The 24,272-nt window shown below is 41.4% G+C and overlaps 1 protein-coding gene and 1 long non-coding RNA gene across 4 annotated transcripts in view; one reads left to right on the top strand and one right to left on the bottom strand.

The window, feature by feature from the left end:
- Positions 1-24,272, bottom strand: part of crb1 (crumbs cell polarity complex component 1) — a 188,275-nt gene that overhangs the window by 126,761 nt on the left and 37,242 nt on the right. For both annotated transcript variants that reach the window (XM_062980775.1, XM_008119991.3), the window contains exon 2: positions 13,039-13,638. In XM_062980775.1, the coding sequence (XP_062836845.1) occupies positions 13,039-13,638 (600 nt within the window). The remainder of the gene's footprint in view (positions 1-13,038; positions 13,639-24,272) is intronic.
- Positions 1-24,272, top strand: part of LOC134299002 (uncharacterized) — a 122,561-nt gene that overhangs the window by 76,714 nt on the left and 21,575 nt on the right. Inside the window, exons 4-5 of one of the 2 annotated variants that reach the window (XR_010006160.1) lie at positions 10,750-10,819; positions 12,531-13,042. This is a non-coding gene — a long non-coding RNA (uncharacterized LOC134299002). Of the gene's footprint in view, positions 1-10,749; positions 10,820-12,530; positions 13,043-24,272 lie in introns of those variants that run through there. The other variant, XR_010006161.1, reaches the window with a different exon arrangement.

The following is a 24,272-nucleotide window of genomic DNA, read 5'->3' as shown; positions in this document are numbered from 1 at the left end:
ACACTTTATAACTAAAGGGGACTCAAAGCAGCTTGACATAAAAGCATGACATGAAAAGGGTTCCTGTGTGTCATATTCACAAGCTAAGTCACTGTGTGAAGCTGTTTCCAGATTTTAAAAGTAACCAACACTGCACCAAGAAACATCTCAGTGGTTTTTGTTCTATGAATTCATTGGTTAGTAATTGTAAAAGGAAAAAGAAGTGAGCATTTGCCCAAGTATGTCTAGTGACCGTAAATCTGTCAGTGCTTGTTAACAGTAGTTCCCTGAGAACATTTGAAAGCATTGGCGACAAAAATAAATGCAGTGTGTATCAGAGTCTTAACATAGCCAGATTCAAAACTACGGGCCAAGAAACAGCCTGATTATTAACATGAAACCACAGGATCATTTGCTATGTTGGATCAGGCTATTGGTCTGTCAAGTCAAGTAACCTGCCTTAGGCAACTGAGTCTTTCCATCTATAAAATGTCTAGCCAATCTGATGGATTGTATAAGGGAGAGATCCCCGCCTCCGCAGCTGCAATCAACTTGCAAAAATGTGGAATTTTAAGAGACATGGAGGAGGAAGAGAAGGAGGAGGTGTGTGTGTGTTTTTGTGTTGGCACATTCACACAGTGCCCTGCTATAATAAATGTGACATACCCAAAAGAAAAAGACTTAATTTCAATGCTTTAAAATTAAAATCCTCTGATCCTGGAGGCTTCCTGGAATGACAACTTGGAGTTTTGGAGGTGCTTTTGAGAGCTTTGAGGAAGTTGGGTGACTTCTTTTGGAATATGGGTTTTAGTATACTGAAAAGGTTTAGGTTTATATCTGCATCTCAATATTTCATAGACTGAGAAACAAAGTTGGACTATGTACAGATGATTCTGACTATTTTCTTGTGGAACTGAGTGATGGAGGGGCACAGGGCAGTGTCTACTGGCTATGGAAGAATGTTTTCTGAATTCCAGTTTCCCATCTATCATAATAATAAAATAACCTGTCACATAGGAGCTGTGTAGAAAGAAGACAATAAAGACATTTTGTTACTCATATAAACTTAAGACAATGACGACAACATCAACATCATCATCATCAACAACAACAACAAAACTTTATTTATATCCCGCCCCACTGGGACTCAGGGCAGGTCATAGCCATAAAAAGGCAAATATTCAATGCCTTGTACAGCAATAAATGAGTAATATAATTTAAATAAAATACAATGTCAATAGTATAATACAAATACAGTAGAGTCTCACTTATCCAACACTCGATTATCCAACGTTCTGGATTATCCAACACATTTTTGTAGTCAATACATCAGATATTTTGGTGTTAAATTCGTAAATACAGTAATTACTACATAGCATTACTACCTTTTCTGTCAAATTTCTTGTATAACATGATGTTTTGGTGCTTAATTTGTAAAATCATAACCTAATTTGATGTTTAATAGGCTTTTCCTTAATCTCTCCTTATTATCCAACATATTCGCTTATCCAACGTTCTGCTGGCCTGTTTACTTTGGATAAGCGAGACTCTATTATAGTTATAAAAGCAATAATAACCATCCTATAAAACACATTAAAACATTATTAAAGGTTTCCATAAACCATATTTCATAAGGTCATATATTCAACCATTCAATTCACCATACACTTGGGAACATAGAAAAGTTTTCAGTTATTTCCTGAAAGAGAGCAGCGATGGGGCCTTTTTGATATCTTTCAGGAGAGTGTTCCAGAGCCAGGGGGCAATCAGTCAGGTTTGGGACAGGAGTGGAATCGAGAGGGGGCGTCTCCTGATAATCACAGTGTCTGGGGAGGTACATATGAGGAGAGGAGGTTGGTTAGGTAGTCTGGACTAAAACCGTTTAGAGCTTTAAAGGTAATGACCAGCACTTAAAATTTCTCCCAGTAGCAGATTGGGAGCCAGTGGAGCTTCCCAGGGTTGTTGTGTGTTTTCCAGGCAGTATAGCCACGTTCCAGAAGTATTCTCTCCTGATGTTTCTCCCACATCTATGTCAGGCATCCTCAGAGGTTGTGAGGTATACTGTCCAGAAAACACACAACAACCCTGTGATCCTGGCCATAAAATCCTTTGACAACACAGTGGAGCTTCTGTAACATGGGAGTTGTTCTCTCCCTGTACGGCGCTCCAGTTAATAACCTGGCAGCTGACCTTAGTACCAGTTGAAGTTTCCGAGTGATCTTTAAAGGCAGCCCCATGTACAGTGTGCTGCAGTAATCCAGTCAGGATGTAACTAAGACATGTACTACCATGGAGAGATCAGGCGACTCAAGGTACGAGTGCAGCTGGCGCACAAGTTTTAGTTGTGCTAAGACAGTCCTGGCCACCACTGACACTGGAGGTTCCAGGATCAGCAATGAGTCCAGGACCACCCCCAAGCTGCCTACCTATGACTTCAGGGGGAGTGTGACTCCATCCAGCACAGGTTGTATCCCTATGCTTTGATCTGCTTTGCGACTGACCAGGACCACCTTTGTCTTGTCAGGATTTAATTTCAATCTGTTCGTCCTCATCCAATCCATTACTGTTGACAGACATCGGTTCAGGACCAGAACGGCATCCTTGACTTTTGGTGGAAAGGAGTGATAGTGTTGGGTGTCGTCTGCATAAATATGGATGATTTCTCCCAACAGTTTCATGTAAATGTTAAACTTAATGGGTGACAGAATAGATCCCTCAGGGATCCCACAGGCCAAAGACCAGGGAGTCAAAGAGGCTTCACCCAGCAACATCTTCTAGGTTTGATCCTCCAGAAAGGAATGGAGCCACTGTAAAGCAGTAGTTATTTAGTTGAAAGGGATCCCATGCTGGTGTCTTTAATAGAGGTTTTACTACATCCTACATGCCTCACAACCTCTGAGGATGCCTGCCATAGATGTGGGTGAAATGTCAGGAGAGAATACTTCTGGAACATGGCCACACAGCCCGAAAGACATACAACAATCCTATCCTCCTTTAGGCTTGTTGGCATTAAGCCTTGTGCCAAGAAGGCATTCAACATCACCTTCACACCACTCTGCTTGTTTATTCAGCCAGGAAGGGCAAGGCTCCAGATGGTAGCCTTCATTTCTCCAAAGATCTTGCCCATGTCATCAGATCTTGTCCATGTCAAGATCTGATGACAATTTAAGTTAAGATGGACAATGGAAATAAATGTACCATGAATGATGTCACAAATATCGCCTAGACAAGATGGCACTAGGTGGTTTGAATTGGTTTATGATAAGGTCTAATACTTAAGAAGTTGAGTTGTGTATGAAGGTTGCATATTTGGCCCCATCTACACTGCCATATAATTTAGTTTCAGAATGCAGATTAACTTCATCGAACTGGATTATATGGCAATGCACAATAGACTCATTTGATCCAGTTCAATGCAGTTCATTCTGTATTATGTGAGCCTACACTGATCAGTATAATACAGTTCAAACTGGATTATATGGCAGTGTAGATAGGACTTATGCTAAGAGTGCATGTCGGAATTAGTACTGCAAGGACAAGAAACATCTGCATTCATTAGAGGGTTGCTGTTATGTAGCAAAGCCAGGAAAGAGATCAGTGGGACTGATGAGCAATGAAAATAATGTGAAATGATCCCAATGCTTATTGGACACCAGTGCATTCTTACTGGTGTCCTGTTACATAACTTCCCAATTCACTATTAGGGTCCTTCTTCTTCTTCATTCGTTCAGTCTTTTCCGGCTCTTCGTGACCTCATGGACCAGTCTATGCCAGGGTCCATTAATGCTTTTTTAAGTGTATGTAAATTTAAATTTCCCGGGAGCTGAGTGAGCGCCCGCTGTTAGCTCCAGCTTCTGCCAACCTAGCAGTTCGAAAACATGCAAATGTGAGTAGATCAATAGGTACCGCTTCGGCAGGAAGGTAATGGCGCTCCATGCAGTCATGCCGGCCACATGACCTTGGAGGTATCTATGGACAACGCCGGCTCTTCGGCTTAGAAATGGAGATGAGCACCAATCCCCAGAGTCAGACATGACTGGACTTAACGTCAGGGGAATCCTTACCTTTACTTTTTAAATTTACATTGAGAGATAGATCAGATTCTGACACTTGTCTACTGTTTAATGTCTCAACATTTCTCAGAGATATCTATCTTAAATCTATCTTTAATCATGCTTCCTACTGTTTCCTCAGTCTTTCTGTTCACAAAATCTGGGAAACATTAGTTTGTAGTTGCTGTAGCTACTCTGGAATGCCAGGCAAGATCGAAGAAACAGTCTACTTGAAAGGCTATGTTCCAAATGAGAGAGTTGCTTTGTTTTTTGCTTGACTTGGCCTAGCCTGGCTCAGTTTAGTCTCATCAACCCATGGAGAATATCTACATAGTTTATGTCCCCTCCTCACTGTTTTTCTCCATGACTTCTCTTAGCTGCACTTTGCAATGCCAAATCAGGAGAATGAAAAGCTACTGCTTGGAAAAGTTTTCTGAATTTGGTGTTCTCTTTGGATTAAATCAAATTAGCACAACGGAGAAATACTGTCCTTGACAGTTGGCCCATGCATTACCAATTGCACTCTGTTATTTTAACAGCTGTCCAACACATGCATCAAAAACAAAACACACATATGCAATGCATTATCATAATAAAAATGCAGATTCTTCTCCCATTGCCCCCTCTTTCCCAATTGCCTTAAACTTTCTATTATCCTGCTATTCATCCACACTAACCTCTTTCATTTGTGTGAGATGTGAGAATTATGTGAACATTTCTTGGCTCTATGTGTGTGTGTGAATATGCAGCGCATCATTCGTATAAAGCAGCTGAGAGACTCTGTGGAGCAAGTAGCAAGCTGAAGCCAGTAACGAGAGCATTTGGTTAGCATTACCGCTGTCGATTTATTGCAAGTTCTCGCATACACATCAAAAGTTAGAAGCCTTTTTAACTTCCCAGGGAAATGAGATGATGCTGGATGATTTCCCACTGTGATTCATGGTGTCAGGCTGGGATAATAGCAATAGGCAAGCTCTCTTTGACAGAGTAAATGAAGATTTTTATTACCAGCAGGGACACCTTGGGGGTTCATCCAATAATCCCTTTGGTTCAGTCGTTTAACACATCTCACAGTAAGCTTCAGAAAAGAAAACAACAACATGAACAACAATAAGAATCCCAAAATAAAATGGCCTTGAATAAATCACTCTGTTAAATAGAATTTAAAACCCAGTATTTTACTACGGCAGAAACAGTAAATGACCCCTTTATGGAAACGTTGACTTTATTGTTTTATTTCATTGATATGGAAAGCTGCTCTTAAGCCATAAGTCAACACATGCAGTTTTTTTTTTTACTTGATAGCTTATGCCTCATTTTCTTGGCTCTGCTACCTTGATTTTTAACTCATACTTTTGATGACTTAAGTGTCCGTGATGATTTTGAGGTTTCTGGCTTCAATAATTGACTAATACAGAGGGATGTGAAATGTGTCTCACCAGCAAAAACTGAGAAATTGCTAAGGACTTAGAAAGGACTCATTTCAGGGTTATCTCCTATGTGCCAAAGAACGTGTTTACACTACAAATGTATAGTAGTTTGTTGTCACTTCAGCTTGCATTAGCTCAATCCAACAGTATCTTGAAATCTAAAGTTTACTGGGGGATTTTTCTGTATTTACTGGAGAACACTAATCCACCTCACTGAGCTACAGTGCTAGAACTTTTGAGCAAAGAACATGAAGTACCCCATAGAATGATACTACTAGACTTTTCAAGCAGGTTATTCTAAGCATCTCGCCATTCCATAATACTAGACCTGTCTAGCAGGGATTTATATCTCACCAAACTACAATTTCCATGATACCATAGGATGAAGCAATGGTTGCTAAAGTGGAATCAAACTTCTATAATGTTGTAGTGTAAACATGGTTGGTTGGATTACTAAGTGAAAACAGTGGAGCTGGGGATTGCTGAATTTTCCTGCCAGAGTATTAGCCTTCTGTAGAAGAGAAATGGTGATAAGGCAACAACTGTTTTTGTTGTATAGATAATTACAATTTTGAGGCAACCTGGAAGAAACTGAGGAATTAAAGGTTTCAGTAGGAAAATAGAAATGAAACGAACTTTCAAATTTACTCCTGATCAATTCATGTTTTAGTGGGATTGTCATTTCAAAGCCACTGGCTCATTCATAGCTTGGCTGTTAAATTACTTTTTACTTTGTTTGTTCCAGGGCCATAGAGGGGTGGGAGGGGGGTTAAGGGTTCAACCCCCCCCCAATGTTTCAGGTAATAATAATAATAATAATAATAATAATAATAATAATAATAATAATAATAACTTTATTCTTATACCCCGCCCCATCTCCCCGAAGGGACTCGGGGCAGCTTACATGGGGCTATGCCCAGACACGACAGCACAAAATCAAAACGAAACAATAAACAAATCAGCCAACAATAGAACATCAACATGGATAAAAACAGTCATAAAAGGTCAATATACAAAATAATGTTAAAATCATGAGTTGGATCAAAAGATCTGGGCCAAGGTAAAAATAGACCCTGGTTTACTCATGAATTTTAACCAATTCATGAGTAAACCAGGTTTTTTTTTTAACCTGGCACATTGGGGAGGGGAGGTTGAACGTTTAACCCCCATACCACCCCCCAACTATGGCCCTGGTTTGTTCTATTTGAATCCATTCTTTTCACAAAACAGTGCTGAAGGAGGATGCATTACAATGGTTATCACGTGAAGAGATTTGAACTCATATAGGTAACACTGAAGGCATTACTAGTATCTACCTTGTACCCAGGCCTGTAGCGAGGGGGGGGGGGTTAGGGGTTCAACCCCCCCCCCCCCCGAAATTTTTCAGGTTATAAAAAAAACCTGGTTTACTCATGAATTTTAACTGGTTAACCAAATCCCCATGCTAAGTCTATGAGACACAAAACATTAAGAGTCCCTCCAGGCACTATTTCAAGCAGATATTGACAGGTTTGTAGCGGGGAGGGGTGTGTGCTAGGGGTTAAACCCCCCCCCCCCCGAAATTTTCAAAACCCCTCCCGAAATTTTTTTCTGGCTACGGCCCTGCTTGTACCTACATGATATCTAGATTGTATGCAACACTTTGCCCTGATCACAGGTATATCACACCTATATCAAATTGGTAAAATAGGAACAAACATCTATTAAGTTATTTCCACAAGTTTCCTAATCTCATTATTATTATGACATTCCCATTAACAGCAAGTGATCCCAGATAATTTTAATGGCTTAACTTGTACTGTAGTTGAAATATGATAAAGAAATGATCAAATTGTCATCAAATGACCCTTCTTCTTCTTCTTCTTCTTCTTCTTCTTCTTCTTCTTCTTCCTCTTCATTACTCGTTCAGTTGTGTTCGACTCTTCGTGACCTCATGGACCAGTCCACACCAGAGCTTCCTGTCGGCCGTCGCTGCCCCCAGTTCCTTCAAGATCGAGCCAGTCACTTCAAGGATACCATCCATCCATCTCGCCCTTGGTCGGCCTCTCTTCCTTTTTCCTTCCTTTTCCCCCAGCATCGTGATCTTTTCCAAGCTTTCCTGTCTTCTCATGATGTGGCCAAAATACTTCAGCTTTGCCTCTAGTATCCTTCCCTCCAGTGAGCAGCTGGGCATTATTTCCTGGAGGATGGATAACATTTCTAAAGTATATAAATTCACTGGGTTGCTGTGAGTGTTTTGAGCTGTATGACCATGTTCCACAAGCTTTTTCTCCTGACATTTCACCCCCATCTGTGGCAGGCATCCTCAGAGGTTGTGAGGAATGTTAGAAACTAGGGAAGGAAGGTTTCTATATCTGTGTCACGTCCAGGAAATAAGGAAACCATGGAAAAGAGCAAAATCTGGCTACCAGTATTAAAAATAACTAAAATCAGAACAGTAAATTAAGAACAACACTCTGAAAACAGAGAAATTCCAGACATGAAACAATCAGGGACAGCTAACACCTCCAAACAATGGATTCTCCCAGACAGGAAGAAGTCAGGCCTTGAGGCCCCAGGGCCATCAAATGCCAATCAAGGTGATTAATTACAACATCCACACCTGCCTCCAACAGACAAGAGTTCTTTCTCCCACCCTGGACCTTCTTTTAAAAAAGACAGTGGAGAGGGAAGAAATGTTGGGATCAGATTATGAACATGTCCTTCAGAAATCAGTGCAGGACAGTCTACTCTTGAGAAAATGGATGAATAGCATGGCCTTCAGCACTTTATAATAGGAGGGGGAGCTTGAACCGTGCTCCTTGCTGGGGAACAGAGGTTAGAAGTACAACAGTTTTCATCTATGACATATTTGATGTAAACTGATCATTGTCAGAATGATTATTTTCAAGGCAAAATGGTCAGTGAAAAGAAAGCAAAAGAGACAAAACAAAAAAGAGAGTGAGCGATCAAGTGAGAGGGAAAATGTTTGGAGGAGGCAAAGAAATGGTGGCACTAGTTTTTTTAAAAAATCTGCTGCCCAGGGTCTCTTTATGATGAGATCACCTGTCCTGCTGAGCAGCCCCAGTCCTATCTAAACGCTTCATTTTCCTCTCCACCTTTCTCACTTTCATGATGTTCTCTGTCCCTCATTGTCAAAAAGGGAGTGTGTGCCCCTGTCCATCAAGGGGTTTGCTCCTGAGCTATAGCCACAGCCTTGGGCTTGGCTAACAGGGCACGTTACAAATGGAGCTTCCTGTGTACAACAGGAGGTCCAGGTTGAATGTGATCATTTCAGAGCAGCCATGCTGGCAGTTAATGGGCTTTTCCTTCTTTCCGCAATCTGGCTTTCCTGTTGTTCTGTAGTTTCTCTCATCACTTGGCCTAGGCTGAGACACCTACTGATAGCAGCAGGGTGGCAGGAAGGCAACATACTTCTCATTTGAAATAACATTTGGTGTGTGCATGATGGATCTTAACTGAAGGCAGGCTTTCAAATGAAGTCTATGTCAGTCAACAGAAAAGATCTGATTTTACCTTTTGATGTACTCCTGCACACCATGAGGGGTATTTTTTCCTAGGGGGTGTGAAGGTGGTTTAAACCTGTATTTTAATTCTCCTTCTCTGAAAGTGCTTGGAGCCAAATATCTTTGTACTCCATACAGTGGCCACAGTTTCTTTCCTTACTTCACTAAAACCAAACCTTTCAGGTAGATGAAGGGTATTTTAGCCTTATACCAAATATTTTGCACTTTTTCTTTTCACGTTGCACCTACCACGCGATCCAGAACAACAGAAACTTCTTCAGGAAAATATGAAGGCTTTGTATATTATGTTAAAAATGGTTTTGGCACTATATTCCTCACAACCTGGCTCTTCACACAGGCCTTTGGTTAAGATCGCCCATCCCCATTATAATCATAATTATATTCCTCAACCTTTATACTGGTTACTTGACATTAGTCTCAGGGCTCCTCTCTTCCCAAATTGACCCCAAACGAACTTGTAGCACTTTAGGTAAAGGTAAAGGTTTCCCCTGATGTTAAGTCCAGTCGTGACCGACTCTGGGGGTTGGTGCTCATCTCCATTTCTAAGCCGAAGAGCCGGCGTTGTCCGTAGACACCTCCAAGGTCATGTGGCCGGCATGACTGCATGGAGCGCCGTTGCCTTCCCGTCGGAGCGGTACCTATTGATCTACTCACATTTGCATGTTTTCGAACTGCTAGGTTGGCAGAAGCTGGAGCTAACAGCAGGCGCTCATTCCGCTCCAAGTTTTAATTCGCAACTTATACAGTGCACTTTGCTGATCTACTATTACGGCCTCAGTGTTTTTAATTCTATGTTTTTAATAAGTGTTTTTAATTTTCTGGTTAATGTGTAAATGCTATTACTGGTGCATGTTATTGTTTGTTGATGTATTGTATACTGTAATTGCTCTTGTATCTGATATTTCTGTGAGCTGCCCTGAGTCCCCTTCGGAGGAGATGGAGGCAAGATACAAATAAACTTATTATTATTATTATTATTATTATTATTATTATTATTATTATTTCTTTAGGTTGTTATTTTGTTCTTATATCCCTCCTTGAATGCTTGGGGGTTTCTTCTTCCCTAAATTAATCACAAAGTTAATGGACCACACAGTTAATAATACATTGCCAATGATATTTGGATGTGTGATGGTAAGACTGAAGGTGAATAAGTACAACTAAGGGTTAATTTAAATGAATAAGCAAATGATTTCATGAGTGAAAGATATTGGGAAAGCAGTGCCAGATCTGTTTTCAGTCTTTATAGTCTAACTGCAAACAGACCTTCCCGGGGAAAGGGGGAAATTTATGTCACATTACAAAACAGAGCAGGAGTATTTGTAGAAGTATTCTAGATCTCGGCTCTAAAACAAATGAGAGATAATCCGGCATCAAAATATATTCCTTCATGTTTGATTTCAGTAGGTGTATTACTTGTACTAAGTAGTAGCCATTAACTTAGAAGTTAAAGCAATTGATTTTAATTGAATGTATGTGTGAGGATGTTCACTTAACCTGTGTGAGAATTCAGGTTATTAAAATAATGCCTATATTATAATGTATTATGGGAAATTACATGGGAAGATTTTACATCCCCTAAAATGATTACCAAGAGCATATTGTGCTGATCTACAGCTGTGCGTTTCTCCTTGGGATTCTGTTAGCCTACCCCAATTACAATTCAGAGTCCAAGGATATTTAATAATGATTAGTTGATGCCTAAAAATTATTTTAAAATTCATAGATATATTTCTTATTTTTTTGTATGTTTTATTACAGGAGTTTTTCCCTCCAGAAGAACTTTGAGATCTAATGGCTCAAAATGGATAAATGAAAATGTGTTCATAAGGTACTGTGGAATACTTCTTACAAAGTGTTGGATTCTTTGAAATACTGATGCTTGTCTTCAAACTAATATTTCTAAGTGTGTTCAACTTCTCTCCGTAGCTTAAACCTCATAATTCAATGGCAAGAGAGTTTTATTGGATAGTCAGTCAGTAATATAATGGAACTGTGTCCAGAGGGTGGTATAGAGAAAATCAGGAGATGGTTGAAACTACTGGCTACATTATCTGAAAACAGTAGGTAGCATGGCCGAGCAGAGAAAGCAGAATGAACCTGGTGGCAGCTAATATGAGAGGAAAAGTTCCACACAATGCCGTAGGTCAAGAAGATCGATAGATGAACTAAGTGGGCATGGAGATCCAGGAAAGGAGAGACAGGTAAAGAGCTTGTGGAAGCTACAGAAGAGCTTCAAAAAAGAGATGGAACCTAGCATGTTGCTCAGCAAATCCTCACAACAGTAAAGAAAGGACCAATTTGTGGATGAATGGAAAGGGAGCCTGGAGAGAAGCCAAAGAGAAATTTATCTGGGACACTAAATCACACTCAGTATAAATGGTCTGAAGATTAGATGGGGACAATGGCTACATTACATCTGATTAACAAAAGTAGATCTTACTGTATGTATCAAGTGTTTTGTACCATTTTTTGAACCAAAAGTATTTTCTATAGGGGGAAAAAAACAAAAGGTGGTGCTGTGGCCCATACCAGAGTCTTTGTAAAATGTGTTTCTTGTTAAAACCAAAGATATTTTCTTACATTATGCTATTAGGATATTGTGGGATCATTGAGTCTGTTGGCTCAATGATGTTTACTCATAAATAGTTCCACAGGTAAAAGGAACTATTGCCAACTATTTGTAGCGCTAGATCAGTCTTCCTCCCACTGACCAGTTCTGGACTTGTAAAAGAACTTCAGAAATCGGTACTATAGTTCTTCTATTATCATTTAAACATCCTCAAATGTGACACAGAGTCTTCTAAAGTGTACCTAAAATATATTGTGAGCAGCTTTCATTATTTTTGACTAAGCTCTACAACAACAGTAATCTTAAGACTTTATCACATGAGGTAGGCAAGCCAGCATATCAACTGGACTGTCACCTTTGGTGACAATGTGTGCATCCCACCACTGGTTTGCCTCTTCCCTGTGATTATCCGATCTTTAGTCCCTGATGGATACAACTTTTCAATAGCTCCCAATGTCACAACATTCCTATCACCTACCTTGGTGCGAAGGATCCCATCCACTTCTGTGTTGGCATGCCAGCATTAACATGACATCAAGGGATAGGATTCTCCCTTTTCCCCTTCCCCTCATGATTCCCAATTTGTCTGTTTTCCTTTTATTTTATTCATAAGGTAAAGGTAAAGGTTTTCCCCTGACGTTAAGTCCAGTCGTGACCGACTCTGGGGGTTGGTACTCATCTCCATTTCTAAGCCAAAGAGCCGGCGTTGTCCGTAGACACCTCCAAGGTCATGTGGCCGGCATGACTGCATGGAACGCCGTTACCTTCCCGCTGGAGCGGTACCTACTCACATTTGCATGTTTTCGAACTGCTAGGTTGGCAGGAGCTGGGGCTAACAGCGGGCGCTCATTCCACTCCTGGGATTTGAACCTGGGACCTTTCGGTCTGCAAGTTCAGCAGCTCAGTGCCTTAACACACTGCGCCACCACCAGGGGCCCTATTTTATTCATACCTTTCTTTTTGTTTTTAGTACTGAAATTGCCCAATTTCAATGATCACCATCATCATCATCATCACAACTGCAGGAAGTTGAGGTTATGAGGGTGTCCCAAAGTATGATCGTGGAACCATTGAATGGCAAATTGGCACACATCACACTAATGAAAAGAGGTGCGATATCGAAGATGCTCAATATGGTATGCATTCACTACCTATGCTAACATAGCTGTAGCAGATTAGTGTGTTGGTGTGATAAAGTCCTCAATCTTGGTGCTTAATACTTTGGTATACTTTTGATTTATAACTCAGAAGACTCAGCTACACAGAAATCTTGGTAATCTCATTTTGCCAGTTCATTTAATGGGGCAAGTCCCCTTGTCCTAGGTACAGGGAGGTTTGAACCTCTCTACACCATTATCTGGGCTCCATGTCTATGATTTTATGATTTCCAGCAGCAAACAGTAATTTGTGTCTATACATGTAACATGCAAGCTTTTTGTATTAGTAGCAGTATTATGTACTTTCTCATAGATTCTTACCTGTGTATTCAAGAGGACAAAGGCAGTAATACTTTCCTATCAGATTCAGGCATGTGGCACCATTTAGGCAAGGATCGGAAACACATTCATTGACTTCCAGGTCACAATGCTTTCCCTGGTAGCCTGGAACACAGTAGCAGGCATATCCATTGTTCCTGTCTTTGCAAACTGCTCCATTGAGGCATGGGTTGGAAAGGCATTCATCAAGATTAGTTTCACAGTATGCACCCATATATCCTTCAGCACAGTGACAGACAAGGCCATCAGGACTCTCCAGGCAAGTGCCTCCATGCCTACAGAAATGCAAGTCACATGTACTGATAGTAGTTTCACAGGTATCTCCGGTGTACCCCATGAGGCAGTTGCACGTAAAGCTGAGGTTTCCTGCAGCACTCGAACAGGTAGCGTTATGAAGGCAAGGGCTGGAGGCACAAGGATCCTTGGATGTTTGGACACAATCTTCTGCTGAGATGCCATCCAGCAACACATCCGGACAGTGGCAACCAGTTCCTTTTGCAGCAGCAGGAGCACCACTACACTCAGAGACGTTTTGGCAAGAGTTTGATAGGCACCTGGGACCATCTTTTTCACAAAGTGACTCTAGGAAGGAAAGACAACCATTAAGAGATAACTCTCAGGCAGAGCCGGCCCTAGGTATTTTTCAAGTGTAGGCAAACAGAATTTTGGCACCCCCCTCCCCCAAAAAAACCAATCACTGAAAAATAAAAGCATTGGATAAGCGAAAATATCGGATAATGAGGGATTAAGGAAAAGCCTATTAAACATCAAATTACATTAAGATTTTACAAATTAAGCACCAAAACATCATGTTTTACAACAAATCAACAAAAAAAGCAGTTCAATACATGGTGATGTTATGTAGAAATTACTATATTTGCGAATTTAGTACCAAACATTGAACAGGGATATAGGGCAGTGTGGACTTAGATAACCCAGATAGCCCCCGGTATTTAAAAAACTCTAAAATCAAGACAATAATAAAGAACAACACTCTGAAAACAGGAAAAATCCAGACATTCGTTCTCGCCAGGAAGGCGTTCGGGGCTTTGGGGAGCAGAGAAGCGGTACTTCTCTGCTCCCCAAACCGCCGAACGCCTTCCTGGCAAGGCCTTCTTGGCGAGGTCTCACCAGGAAGGCGTCCCCAGGAAGGCGTTCGGCAGCTTCTCTGCTCTGCAAAGCCCCAAACGCCTTCCTGGTGAGAAGGAAGGTGTTCGGGGCTTTGCGGCGACCTCAGCCCCTTCCTTACGGAGGGAGGCACGGCAGCGGAGGCAGGCCACAGGAGACAGGAGTTGCCTCAATGGCGCCCCCAACAAGATGGCACCACAGGCAACTGCCTAGTTGGCCTGGTGGTTGAACCGCCTCTGCTCTCAGGACATTCAAAAAGGTAAAGTAACAAAATGTTTCAGATTGTGCTGTTTTTTCTCACTGCACAGGAATCCTCTTGCTCAGAGCTTAGGATGCTGTGTGGTTTTGCACACTTGTAGTCCTTGGGGAAGGTAAAAATCCTAGCTTTACTTTTAGGCGGGCCTCTTCTATTTCTCAATATGTAGGCACTCAAAAGTTTGCAACAAACAACTAAACACCCACATGCAATATGGACTAAAAGAAGTGCAGAAAGTCTTGGGATTATTACAAAAACACTTATAGTTTTAATTCCAATTATTTAAATAGTGTGGGCCAGGCTCAGTTATTTTTTAAGTTGGTAGATAGCAGCCTTACAGTTGGCTCAATACATTCAGTAGGAAAAGCTGGCAAAAGAGTTCCTTGTGATTCACACTTACTCCTCGCAATATATATTTTCTATCCCCCATATTTTCCCCACTCAATCTCTTTGCTTGGAGACATATTGCCTCTTCATATACTATGCATGTCCAAACCAGTGGGCATAAACTAGTGATTACCTCCCTCTTCTATATAATATCTAGCATTGTGTTGGATCTGGATAAACATAGTGATTCATATACTTAGCTTTGCTTAGCAGTAAGGAGATTGTGGGGGTGAATCTTATAAGAAGGCTGACTATCACCTTCAATATGATAACTATGTGTGAAAGTATGGAAGCATATGGAGGATTTTTTAAAAAAAATCCTGCATCTGTAACTCTGTAACTATAGTTAGTTTAGGGACTATATAGGGAGCGTGAAGTCCTTTAAGCCCGTCTTACTGTTAAGCAGCCTCTGGAATTGATGGGGCTCATGTTGATCAAGTAGTGGCTGCCTGACATTCCTACAGAAACTTTGGCATAACAGACAGAAAAAGAATCCCTATCACCAGTTCCTACTGGAGATTGCTTGCATGAGGGAGGTGGAGTGGCGATACCAGACAACCATTTTAATCAAGAAGAGTGGATACCATTTAATCCCAGTGGTGCTGACTATTAAGTGGATTTTGGGAACCTTTTTGAATCCCTACATAACTCCTAAACTAGGATCATGAGCATATAATAGTTATGAATAAGTAACTGTAGGTTACATATTGACAATTGCCCAACAGAATTATTCTCATTATCACTACTATCTAGTTGCAAAACCAACACCTTCTTCTCTTTTTGTGGCTTTATATTGGAACTGTAACATTATTTTCAGCAACTGATGACTTCATCATACATGCTGAGCCCTCGGTGGTGCAATGGGTTAAACCAGGGAAGAGCATGGAAGAGCTCCCTCTATCAACTCCAGCTCCATGTGGAGACATTGAGAGAAGCCTCCCACAAGGATGATAAAACATCAAAACATCTGGTCGTCCCCTGGGCAACGTCCTTGCAGACGGCCAATTCTCTCACACCAGCAGTTTTTCAAGGTGCTCCTGACATGAAAAATCATACATGCTTCCAGAATTGCTACAGATCATGACAAATCCAGCGGTGCCTGGCAGGCGGTGTAGGTAACTCATCGCCCCATGCCCTGCATAGCCCGGCTTCCTACTTATCTCATCCCATGGGAGGAAGTGTCTGCCACCCAGCTTTCCCCTTTGATCACACTGCAACATGAGAAGCCTGCCATGTTGCCGCCACAGTAGCATATGCCAGTTCATGGTATTTCTATATTGTGGGATTACTGCCAGCAGAGGAACCAGAGTATGCTGCCAAAAACAGCCATGTCTGATGTGGTCCTGAGAGTGTGTGAGCCATATTAAACCAATGTCAGGAAAGTATAGTTGCTACCAGCAATCCTAAGGACCTGAAAGATCCTCATAATGGTTAAGGTTCTTCCAAACTGACTAGGGAACGGCACAAGAAATCCTCTCTGCAGAATTAAAACAGCTTGACACCACTTTAACTGCCATGCTCAATACTAAGGAATCATGGGAATTGTCATTCTATAAGGTTTTTAGCCTTCACTGCAAAAGAATGTTGGTGTCTCACCAAACTACAAATCCCAGGATTCTATAGCATTGAGCCATGCCAGTTGACATCAAACTACATTAATATTAGTGTAGATGCACCCTAAAAAGCTTTAGAGGAAGTCATCTGTCTCTTCATTACAGAATCATATGATAAATTTTGAGCTGTACACAACATAAGCAGTGAGCACTAAAAATATGCTGTGAGATAAATGCTTGATAGTTTCCCAAAAGTTAATTTTTTCAGCACAGGAAAGCAAGTATCCGATTCCACCGGCACTGCCTTTCTTCAGTGCTGTGACCTGCAATGTAAGTAACCCATGCCAGGGGGTAAAAGCATGCTGTGTACCAGCACATGGGCTTCCTCATGCTTTAGTTGCAAACATCTGTTCTTCTGAACAAGAATATTGTCCCAATTAACACTGTCACAAGGAAATGTAAAGGGTGTGATGCAGGGAGGAAGACGGAAACCTGCAGTGATTCTAGGCACTAAATCTTGGCAGTTTTACACTGGAAATCAGAAATATTTAAGTTCTCTTCCATTCGCAACTAGTTAAGATCACTTAGCTGTCACATACTTTGACAGAGAGTCATCAAAAATTAATATGTAACATCAAAAAAATTTAAAATAAAATGCCGATCACTTTGGATTTAGACTGACTGACACATAAAGTAATTCCCCGAGCCTGTTTAAAAGGCATCATAGCATTAACCTAATTACTTGAGGAATTAATGCCAAACATTTTAGTCCATCGTGAAGGTCTTTTCATGTAACTGAGATGTTTGGCAAGAGGATCTTTTCCCCCTCAGAAAATGGAATATATTAGTTTCCTTCAAGAAGAATTTGTCCAAGGAGATGGCTGTTTACAGTAAAGATTGCCATCTACTGGCTTTTTAAAAATATTACCAAGCTCTTAAACATTATTTTCATTTCATGCCCTATTAACAAATATGTTTTAAATTGTTATTAATGTCACATTTTTTTTTGCTTTGAAGATTTTAATTCCCTATTGAGAAAATATATTTCCACTTCAGAGATTGTGCCTTTTTGTACTGGCCAAAATATGTTAAGAATGGGGAAAAAATGTTGGAATATGCCCCACCAAAAACTCCTGTGAAACATACCTTGGAAACATATTTGTTCATTAGTCACAGATTTATTCCACCAATCCACCATAAATATTCAAACCTGCTAAAGAACCCAGTGAAGCAGATTTTCCTTAACTTGGTGCCCTATGTTTCTCAGATACCTTGTTCTTCATATAACAAATGGCCTCATTGGCTGGTGAAAATGAGTATTATAGTTTTAACATTTTTGAAGTGTGTCGGGTTGGGGAAAACATCAATCACTGGTTGTAGTTTTTCAAGAGCAATGTTTTGCTAATAATATATAATGTTATTAATATATTATATTCAACATCAGTTTTTCACAAAACAAAACAAAAACAAGAAACACTTTAAAAACGTCCCAACTCCCTAAAGTACAATGTGAAAAAAAATCAAACGTTTATCTAAAATCAATCCAGTGTTAAAAGTAACAGTCTTGTCTTCACCACTTAAATCAGTGGTTCTCAACCTGTGGGTCCTCAGTTGTTTTGGCCTACAACTCCCAGAAATCCCAGCCAGTTTACCAGCTGTTAGGATTTCTTTCTTTCTTTTTAATTAAATAAAATTTTATTACATTACTATTCATTTTGTTACAGATGTTTTAATTGCAGGACAACCCCCTTATCTATGGCTGTAGTCACCATAGATTAACCCATCTGTGCCTGACAAAATATATCCTCTATAGCAGTGGTTCTCAAGCCACTGGTATTTTGGCCTACAACTCCCAGAAATCCCAGCCAGTTTACCAGCTGTTAGGATTTGTGGGAGTTGAAGACCAAAACATCACAGTTTGTCTGGTTATGCTGGTTTGTGATGACAGCTACTGTACAGTATATAATAAATGTTCATTTTTTTGTTCAACGATAAATGTGAATTCTTCTTCATGGAAAAATAAGACATCCCCTGGAAATAAGACCTAGCGCATCTTTGGGAGCAAAAATTAATATAAGACACTGTCTTATTTTTGGGGAAACACGGTAGGTGCGAAGTAGAAAAAGCAGTGTGAAGCCATTTACCAAAAGATGTCAATCTCAAGGGATGCTTTACAACAACAACTAATAGCAAGGAACTGAACATCAAGAAAATAACTATAAACTTGGAACAATGGTCTGGATAGGAATGGGAATTGCATCTACACCACCAATATATAAATATTTAATAGACAAAAAAATACGTGGACATTGGTGGTGCTCCACAGAACTTACACTAGGGCCACATCATAATACTAGATTTGTATTATAAGATGAATAAACAATATAGACTAACTGTTGAATATTCATAATCATGACTTAATCACAATAAGCAATGTGGAGTAACTATTTGGTATTCATAATTGCTACTTGGTCATAATAAGCAATGTATAGTGACTGTTGTGTATTTGCAATTGCTAGTTGCAAAAGTTATACTATTGGCCAATTCCCTTCAAACCTACTTTACTGAGTGTTCTTTGATTAGGAAGAAGGAAAACTGGGTGAAATTACATCTTTGACAAAACTGGGGTGGGGAGTTGGGCCAGAAGAGGTAATTTAACTATACTTGAGCAGCTGATGTGGACTGGTCATTTTAAAATAATACTTTTGGTATAAAAAAGTAAAATTTTAAAAAATGTTATTTATAAAGGTGTGTATCCAAGCTTAATTGTCCAGTTCAAGTAAGCTGAATCCTTGCTCAACTCTGCCCTGCTGTGGTTGAGTTTGTTTTATTCAGTCAGTCTGTCAAGCTTCATCCTGTCAAGGATCTTACAGTAAATAAAAAGAAAAGGTGGTTAAAATATTGTGCGACAAATATTCTACCATATGATTACAAATCAGTCAAATGCCTTCCTAATTAAAAAGGTTTTTATCTGCTGGTGGAAAGAGCATAGAGAAGGCTGACTGAATAGATTGTAGATTGCAGTCTTTTAGATTCTCTGGACCTAAACTAAGTCTTTAAAGGTCATTAGAACACTTTGAAATCTGCCCAGAAATTGACCCGTAGTCAGTGTTTCTCAACCTGGGGGTCAGGACCTCTGGGGGGTCGTGATGGGGTGCCAGAGGGGTCATCAAAGACCATCAGAAAACACCTATTTTTGATGGTCTTACGAATCCCTTTGGCAGAGGAGGCTGAAGATGTCTCCACCTGTCCTTCTCTTCCTTTTGGGAAACAGACAGTGAATCTTCCCACCAAAAACTCTCCTCCTGCTATGATTGGCCATCCTCTCAGCCAAGGGGAGGGCTGTTTCTGAGACTCCAATTGAGGAGGGGAGAGCAGGTGTACCCCACGCATGGCAGCGTGGAGCACATGCATGGGTGAGGGAGAACGTGCAAGGCTGGAGGGAGGCTCACGCCAGCGAGTCCCTTCAAGGCAGGGGAAAGTGCTAGCACAATGTGGGACTGAGAGTGGCCCAGCAGCATCAGAAGCAGCTTAGATAATTTGTAACACTATTTATTAGAAAAAAAGTCAGTCTTTCCTTTTGCTTTCTATTAGTACTCCCATTAGAAAATGCATAAGAATGTGGGCTGTTACCTGTCCCGAGGTAATTTTCGGGAGTAGGCGACTGGAATTTTGGCGCCCCTCCCGGATTTTGGCGCCCCCCCCCCAACAAATTGCTGATAAATACCGGCGCTGGCAGTGGAAGACCCAGCCACCCATCCGAGTGGCCACCCTTCTGCTCTCCCTCGCTGTCCAAGGACTCCTCGCCCACCGCCTGCTGGTCAATGGACCTGTGCGTGTGCACAGGCCTTCCAATCAACCGCACGGTCGATTGGAAGGCCTGCACATGCGCGCAGGCCCATCGACCATGCCTTTTTGGGCAATGGGCCTGTGTGCGTGCTCAGGCCTTCCAATCGACCACGCAGTCGATTGGAAGGCCTGTGCACACGCACAGGCCCATCAACCGGCGGGCGGCAGGCAAGGAGTCCTCGGACAGCGAGGGAGGGCAGGAGGGCGGCCGTGCAGACAGGTGGCTGGGCCTTCCACCACCGCCGCCTTGACAGCGCCCCTGCATGGTCTGCGCCACAGGCGACCGCCTAATTCACCTCATTGTTGGACCGCCTCTGGATGTGGGTGAACTACAACTCCCAAAATCATGGGTCAATACTCCCCAAATCCCACCAGTATTCATAGCTGGCCATGTAGGATCTGTATGCCAAGTTTGATCCAGATCCATCATCAGCTGGGTTCAGTGCTCTTTGGATGCGGGTGAACTACAACTCCAATATACCAAAGTCAATCACCCTAAACCCCACCTGTATTCACAGTTGGCCAAGTTGTGTCTGTTTGGTTCAGACACATCATTGGTAGGGGTCACAGGGTTCTCTGGATGCAGGGAGAACTACAATTACCATCATGTTGGATCATCATCCCCCAACTCTACCAGTGTTCAAATTTAAGCGTATTGTGCCAAATTTGGTCCAGTGAATGAAAATACATCCCATATATCAGATATTTACATTACGATTCATAACAGTAGCAAAAATTACAGTTATGAAGTAGCAACAAAAATAATTTTATGGTTGGGGGTCACCACAACATGAGGAACTGTATTAAGGGGTTGAAGCACTGGGAAGTTTAGAACCACTGAGTTAAGTCGTTTCAACAAAGAAACTGCTCCTTTCCTGTACCCACACACATCTCTTATACCTATGACTTTCTTGAAAATGTAACAAGTTAGAGTATAACCAGCCAGTTTTAATCATGAATTTTATACTCTACTCTGAATATTGTATATTGTCCACTGAATATTATTCATATTAATAAGGCCATTATCTACAGTTTTACAGCATGAGCCCTATATTTGTGGGGATACATTACTAAATTTCATGTGGATATGCAAAATTACAAATAATAGTGAACCCTATTGAAATGAAAGACTTCTGGACCAATATTAACATCCAGTCATGTTAAAGGATGTAGAAAATGCCTAGAGAGGATTTATTTTGTTGTAATGAAACCATGGATACTAGTTCCATGGATACTGTCTTATATATTTGTTTAGCAGTAAACACCAGAAAAAGGTCAGGATAGTTGCCATCAAGGTTGTGGGTGACCAATGTGTCATCATGTCATTATGTCACAGTATTATCCAAGTATAAAAACGCTACACTCACTGCAGAAAATGTATCCAGAAGAAACCTTGTTGTGTCTTTCCATGTGTTACTTAATGTGGGCGTGAATCACTCACCTTTGGAACATGCTCTAAAACTAGATTGGGCCACAGAAAATGTGCTGTGACAACCAATTTCTAAGTATCAGCTAAGTGCATTTTCCCTGAGGCCACAGCTGAGAATTGTGCATTGATATCCTTAGTGTTCACCGGTTATTTAGAGAAACCAAACCTGTCACTAAGATTACTACACAGCAATGTTCGAGCTGCACTGTCACTGAAATATCTTCAAATCCTTTGGCCCTAAGTAGGGTTTTGAAATAACCAATTCCACTGGAAGTATATTCATTGCCCAAGGTGCTCAGCATGGCATCGAAGATTTCTTTGCTATGGTACACCTAGGCATATCTCAACATGCTTGGAATGGGCTGTGACAGATAGTGAAAAAGACAGCCCATAAATCTGCGAACTCCTCGGCAAATAGAACCCCAGAAGGCTGTGCATGTTATCTTGAGGTTTTTGGATGCTACATGATGGCACTTGAGGAAGTGCCAAAGAGAATGAGAACACAGGCTCACAATCTTAAGAAGAGCCAAAGAGACGAGAATGTTTTTTTCCCTAGACATCTCCAGCATGAAAAGAGAGAAGGAGATGCTCTGCTTGGATTGTGTTGCTTGGCAGGTAAAGGCTTAAAACATGCCAGAGGACAAAGAAACATAGACTGCTAGAAAGGGGCAACCTTAAAGGTACCAATAATTCTTGGCAGCATGTTAAGACAAGCGTCTCGTGTTGTGTATCACCCTGCTAGCTTGTCAAAAGAGGGAATGTTGGCTTGTTCAGCTATACTGCAAACATTATTATGGTTGGCCAGGCAATAGCTAGGGATATCAACTCAGAAGACATCAGGTGGAACAAACAATGAACAGAGTTCTCCCTAGAGCTTGAAAAAGTTCCTTTTTATGGACCAACCCACTAGCCAGCATGGTGGCTACTGAGATTTTATGCCTATAGTAAAGGTAAAGGTTTTCCCCTGACGTTAAGTCCAGTCGTGACCGACTCGGAGGGTTGGTGCTCATCTCCATTTCTAAGCCGAAGAGCTGGCATTGTCCGTAGACACCTCCAAGGTGATGTGGCCAGCATGACTGCATGGAGCGCCGTTACTTTCTCGCCGGAGCGGTACCTATTGATCTACTCACATTGGCATGTTTTCGAACTGCTTGGTTGGCAGAAGCTGGAGCAACAGTGGGTGCTCGCACCGCTCCCGGGGTTTGAACCTGGGACCTTTCGGTCTCCAGCTCAGTGCTTTAATGCACTTCGCCACCGGGGTTTTATGCCTATACTACCCGTAAAATGGGCTACTGTGAGAGACCATACAGGTATAAAATGTAAGCAACCTATTCCTTTCTCTGGACATACAGTCCATGCTCCTCAGTCATTTGTGAGGTCTCCCTACTCACCATCCCAGGTTAGAGCTAAGGAGAACTTGAAATCCATTCCTCAAACTCGTGTACAAAAAACAGAAAGATATATGTCCTTTTCAAAATATCCTTGTCTCCCAATGTAAAAGTCAACTTATATTGGGGGGGGGGGGATGAGGGAACCTGATTAGCTATCTAGTCATTTGAACCCATTTCCCACTCCTGTTTCATCCCATCTTGCAGCCTACATATCAAGATCCCATATTTATTTGTGGCTGCCCACTTGAGATATTGCTGGACTGAAACTCTCATCATGGGTAGAGATGAAGGTGTGGCAGTTCACCAGGTCTAGACAATTTTCTTCACTAGCTTACTCCTTGCTGCTTCTCAATTGGCTTGATCTCTAGAAAGTATAACATAGGGGCACGTGTACCAGTATGAACCAAGTCTGAATCAAAGTGTCAAAAAACCAGGCTCTACTGCTTTACCTCTCATATCATCAGTGCCTTTTATCAACCATACGTCTATGTGCTTGAAAAGGTTAACACAGCTCCATAACACTCAGAAGTAGATGAAAGGTTTGCACTCCATTCCGGCTGTCACTACCCTGGCCTCAGAGGGATGGAAGAAGAGGCCACAGTTCCATCATCCATCATCAGAAGATAGAAGGCCCTCCATCCATCCATCCATCCATCCATCCATCCATCCATCCATCCATCCATCCCAACTGCTGCTGCCCTGGCCTTGGAGGCAGCATCTGTGGGATTTAATCCCCTTCCACACTGTCACCCTTTTTTTCCCTTTTGTGTCCTGTCTTAATTAGATTGTAAGCCTGTAGTCAGGGAATTGTTTTGTTTTTATTTAAGTGCCATATAGAGTGATGCCACTAAATAAATAGAAAGTATTTACAAAACAGCTATAAGTTTCCGATGGCCTAGGGGATAAAAGTCTCGTGACTTGAAGGTTGGGTTGCTGACCTGAAGGCTGCCAGGTTCGAATCCCACCTGGGGAGAGCGCGGATGAGCTCCCTCTATCAGCTCCAGCTCCATGCGGGGACATGAGAGAAGCCTCCCACAAGGATGGTAAAACATCAAAACATACGGGCGTCCCCTGGGCAACGTCCTTGCAGACGGCCAATTCTCTCACTCCAGAAGCAACTCCGGTTGCTCCTGAAACGAAAAAAAAAAGCTAGCCAATCATGAAGAATGCTGGTAGTTGCAGTCCAACAACATTTGGAGGGCTGCATGTCTCCAAATTTTGCT

This window comes from Anolis carolinensis, chromosome 4 (assembly GCF_035594765.1).
Source record: "Anolis carolinensis isolate JA03-04 chromosome 4, rAnoCar3.1.pri, whole genome shotgun sequence".
NCBI classification, from domain to species: Eukaryota; Metazoa; Chordata; class Lepidosauria; order Squamata; family Dactyloidae; genus Anolis; species Anolis carolinensis.
The sequence above is the reverse complement of the archived record's forward strand: the minus strand, read 5'-3'. Positions and strand labels throughout refer to the sequence as shown.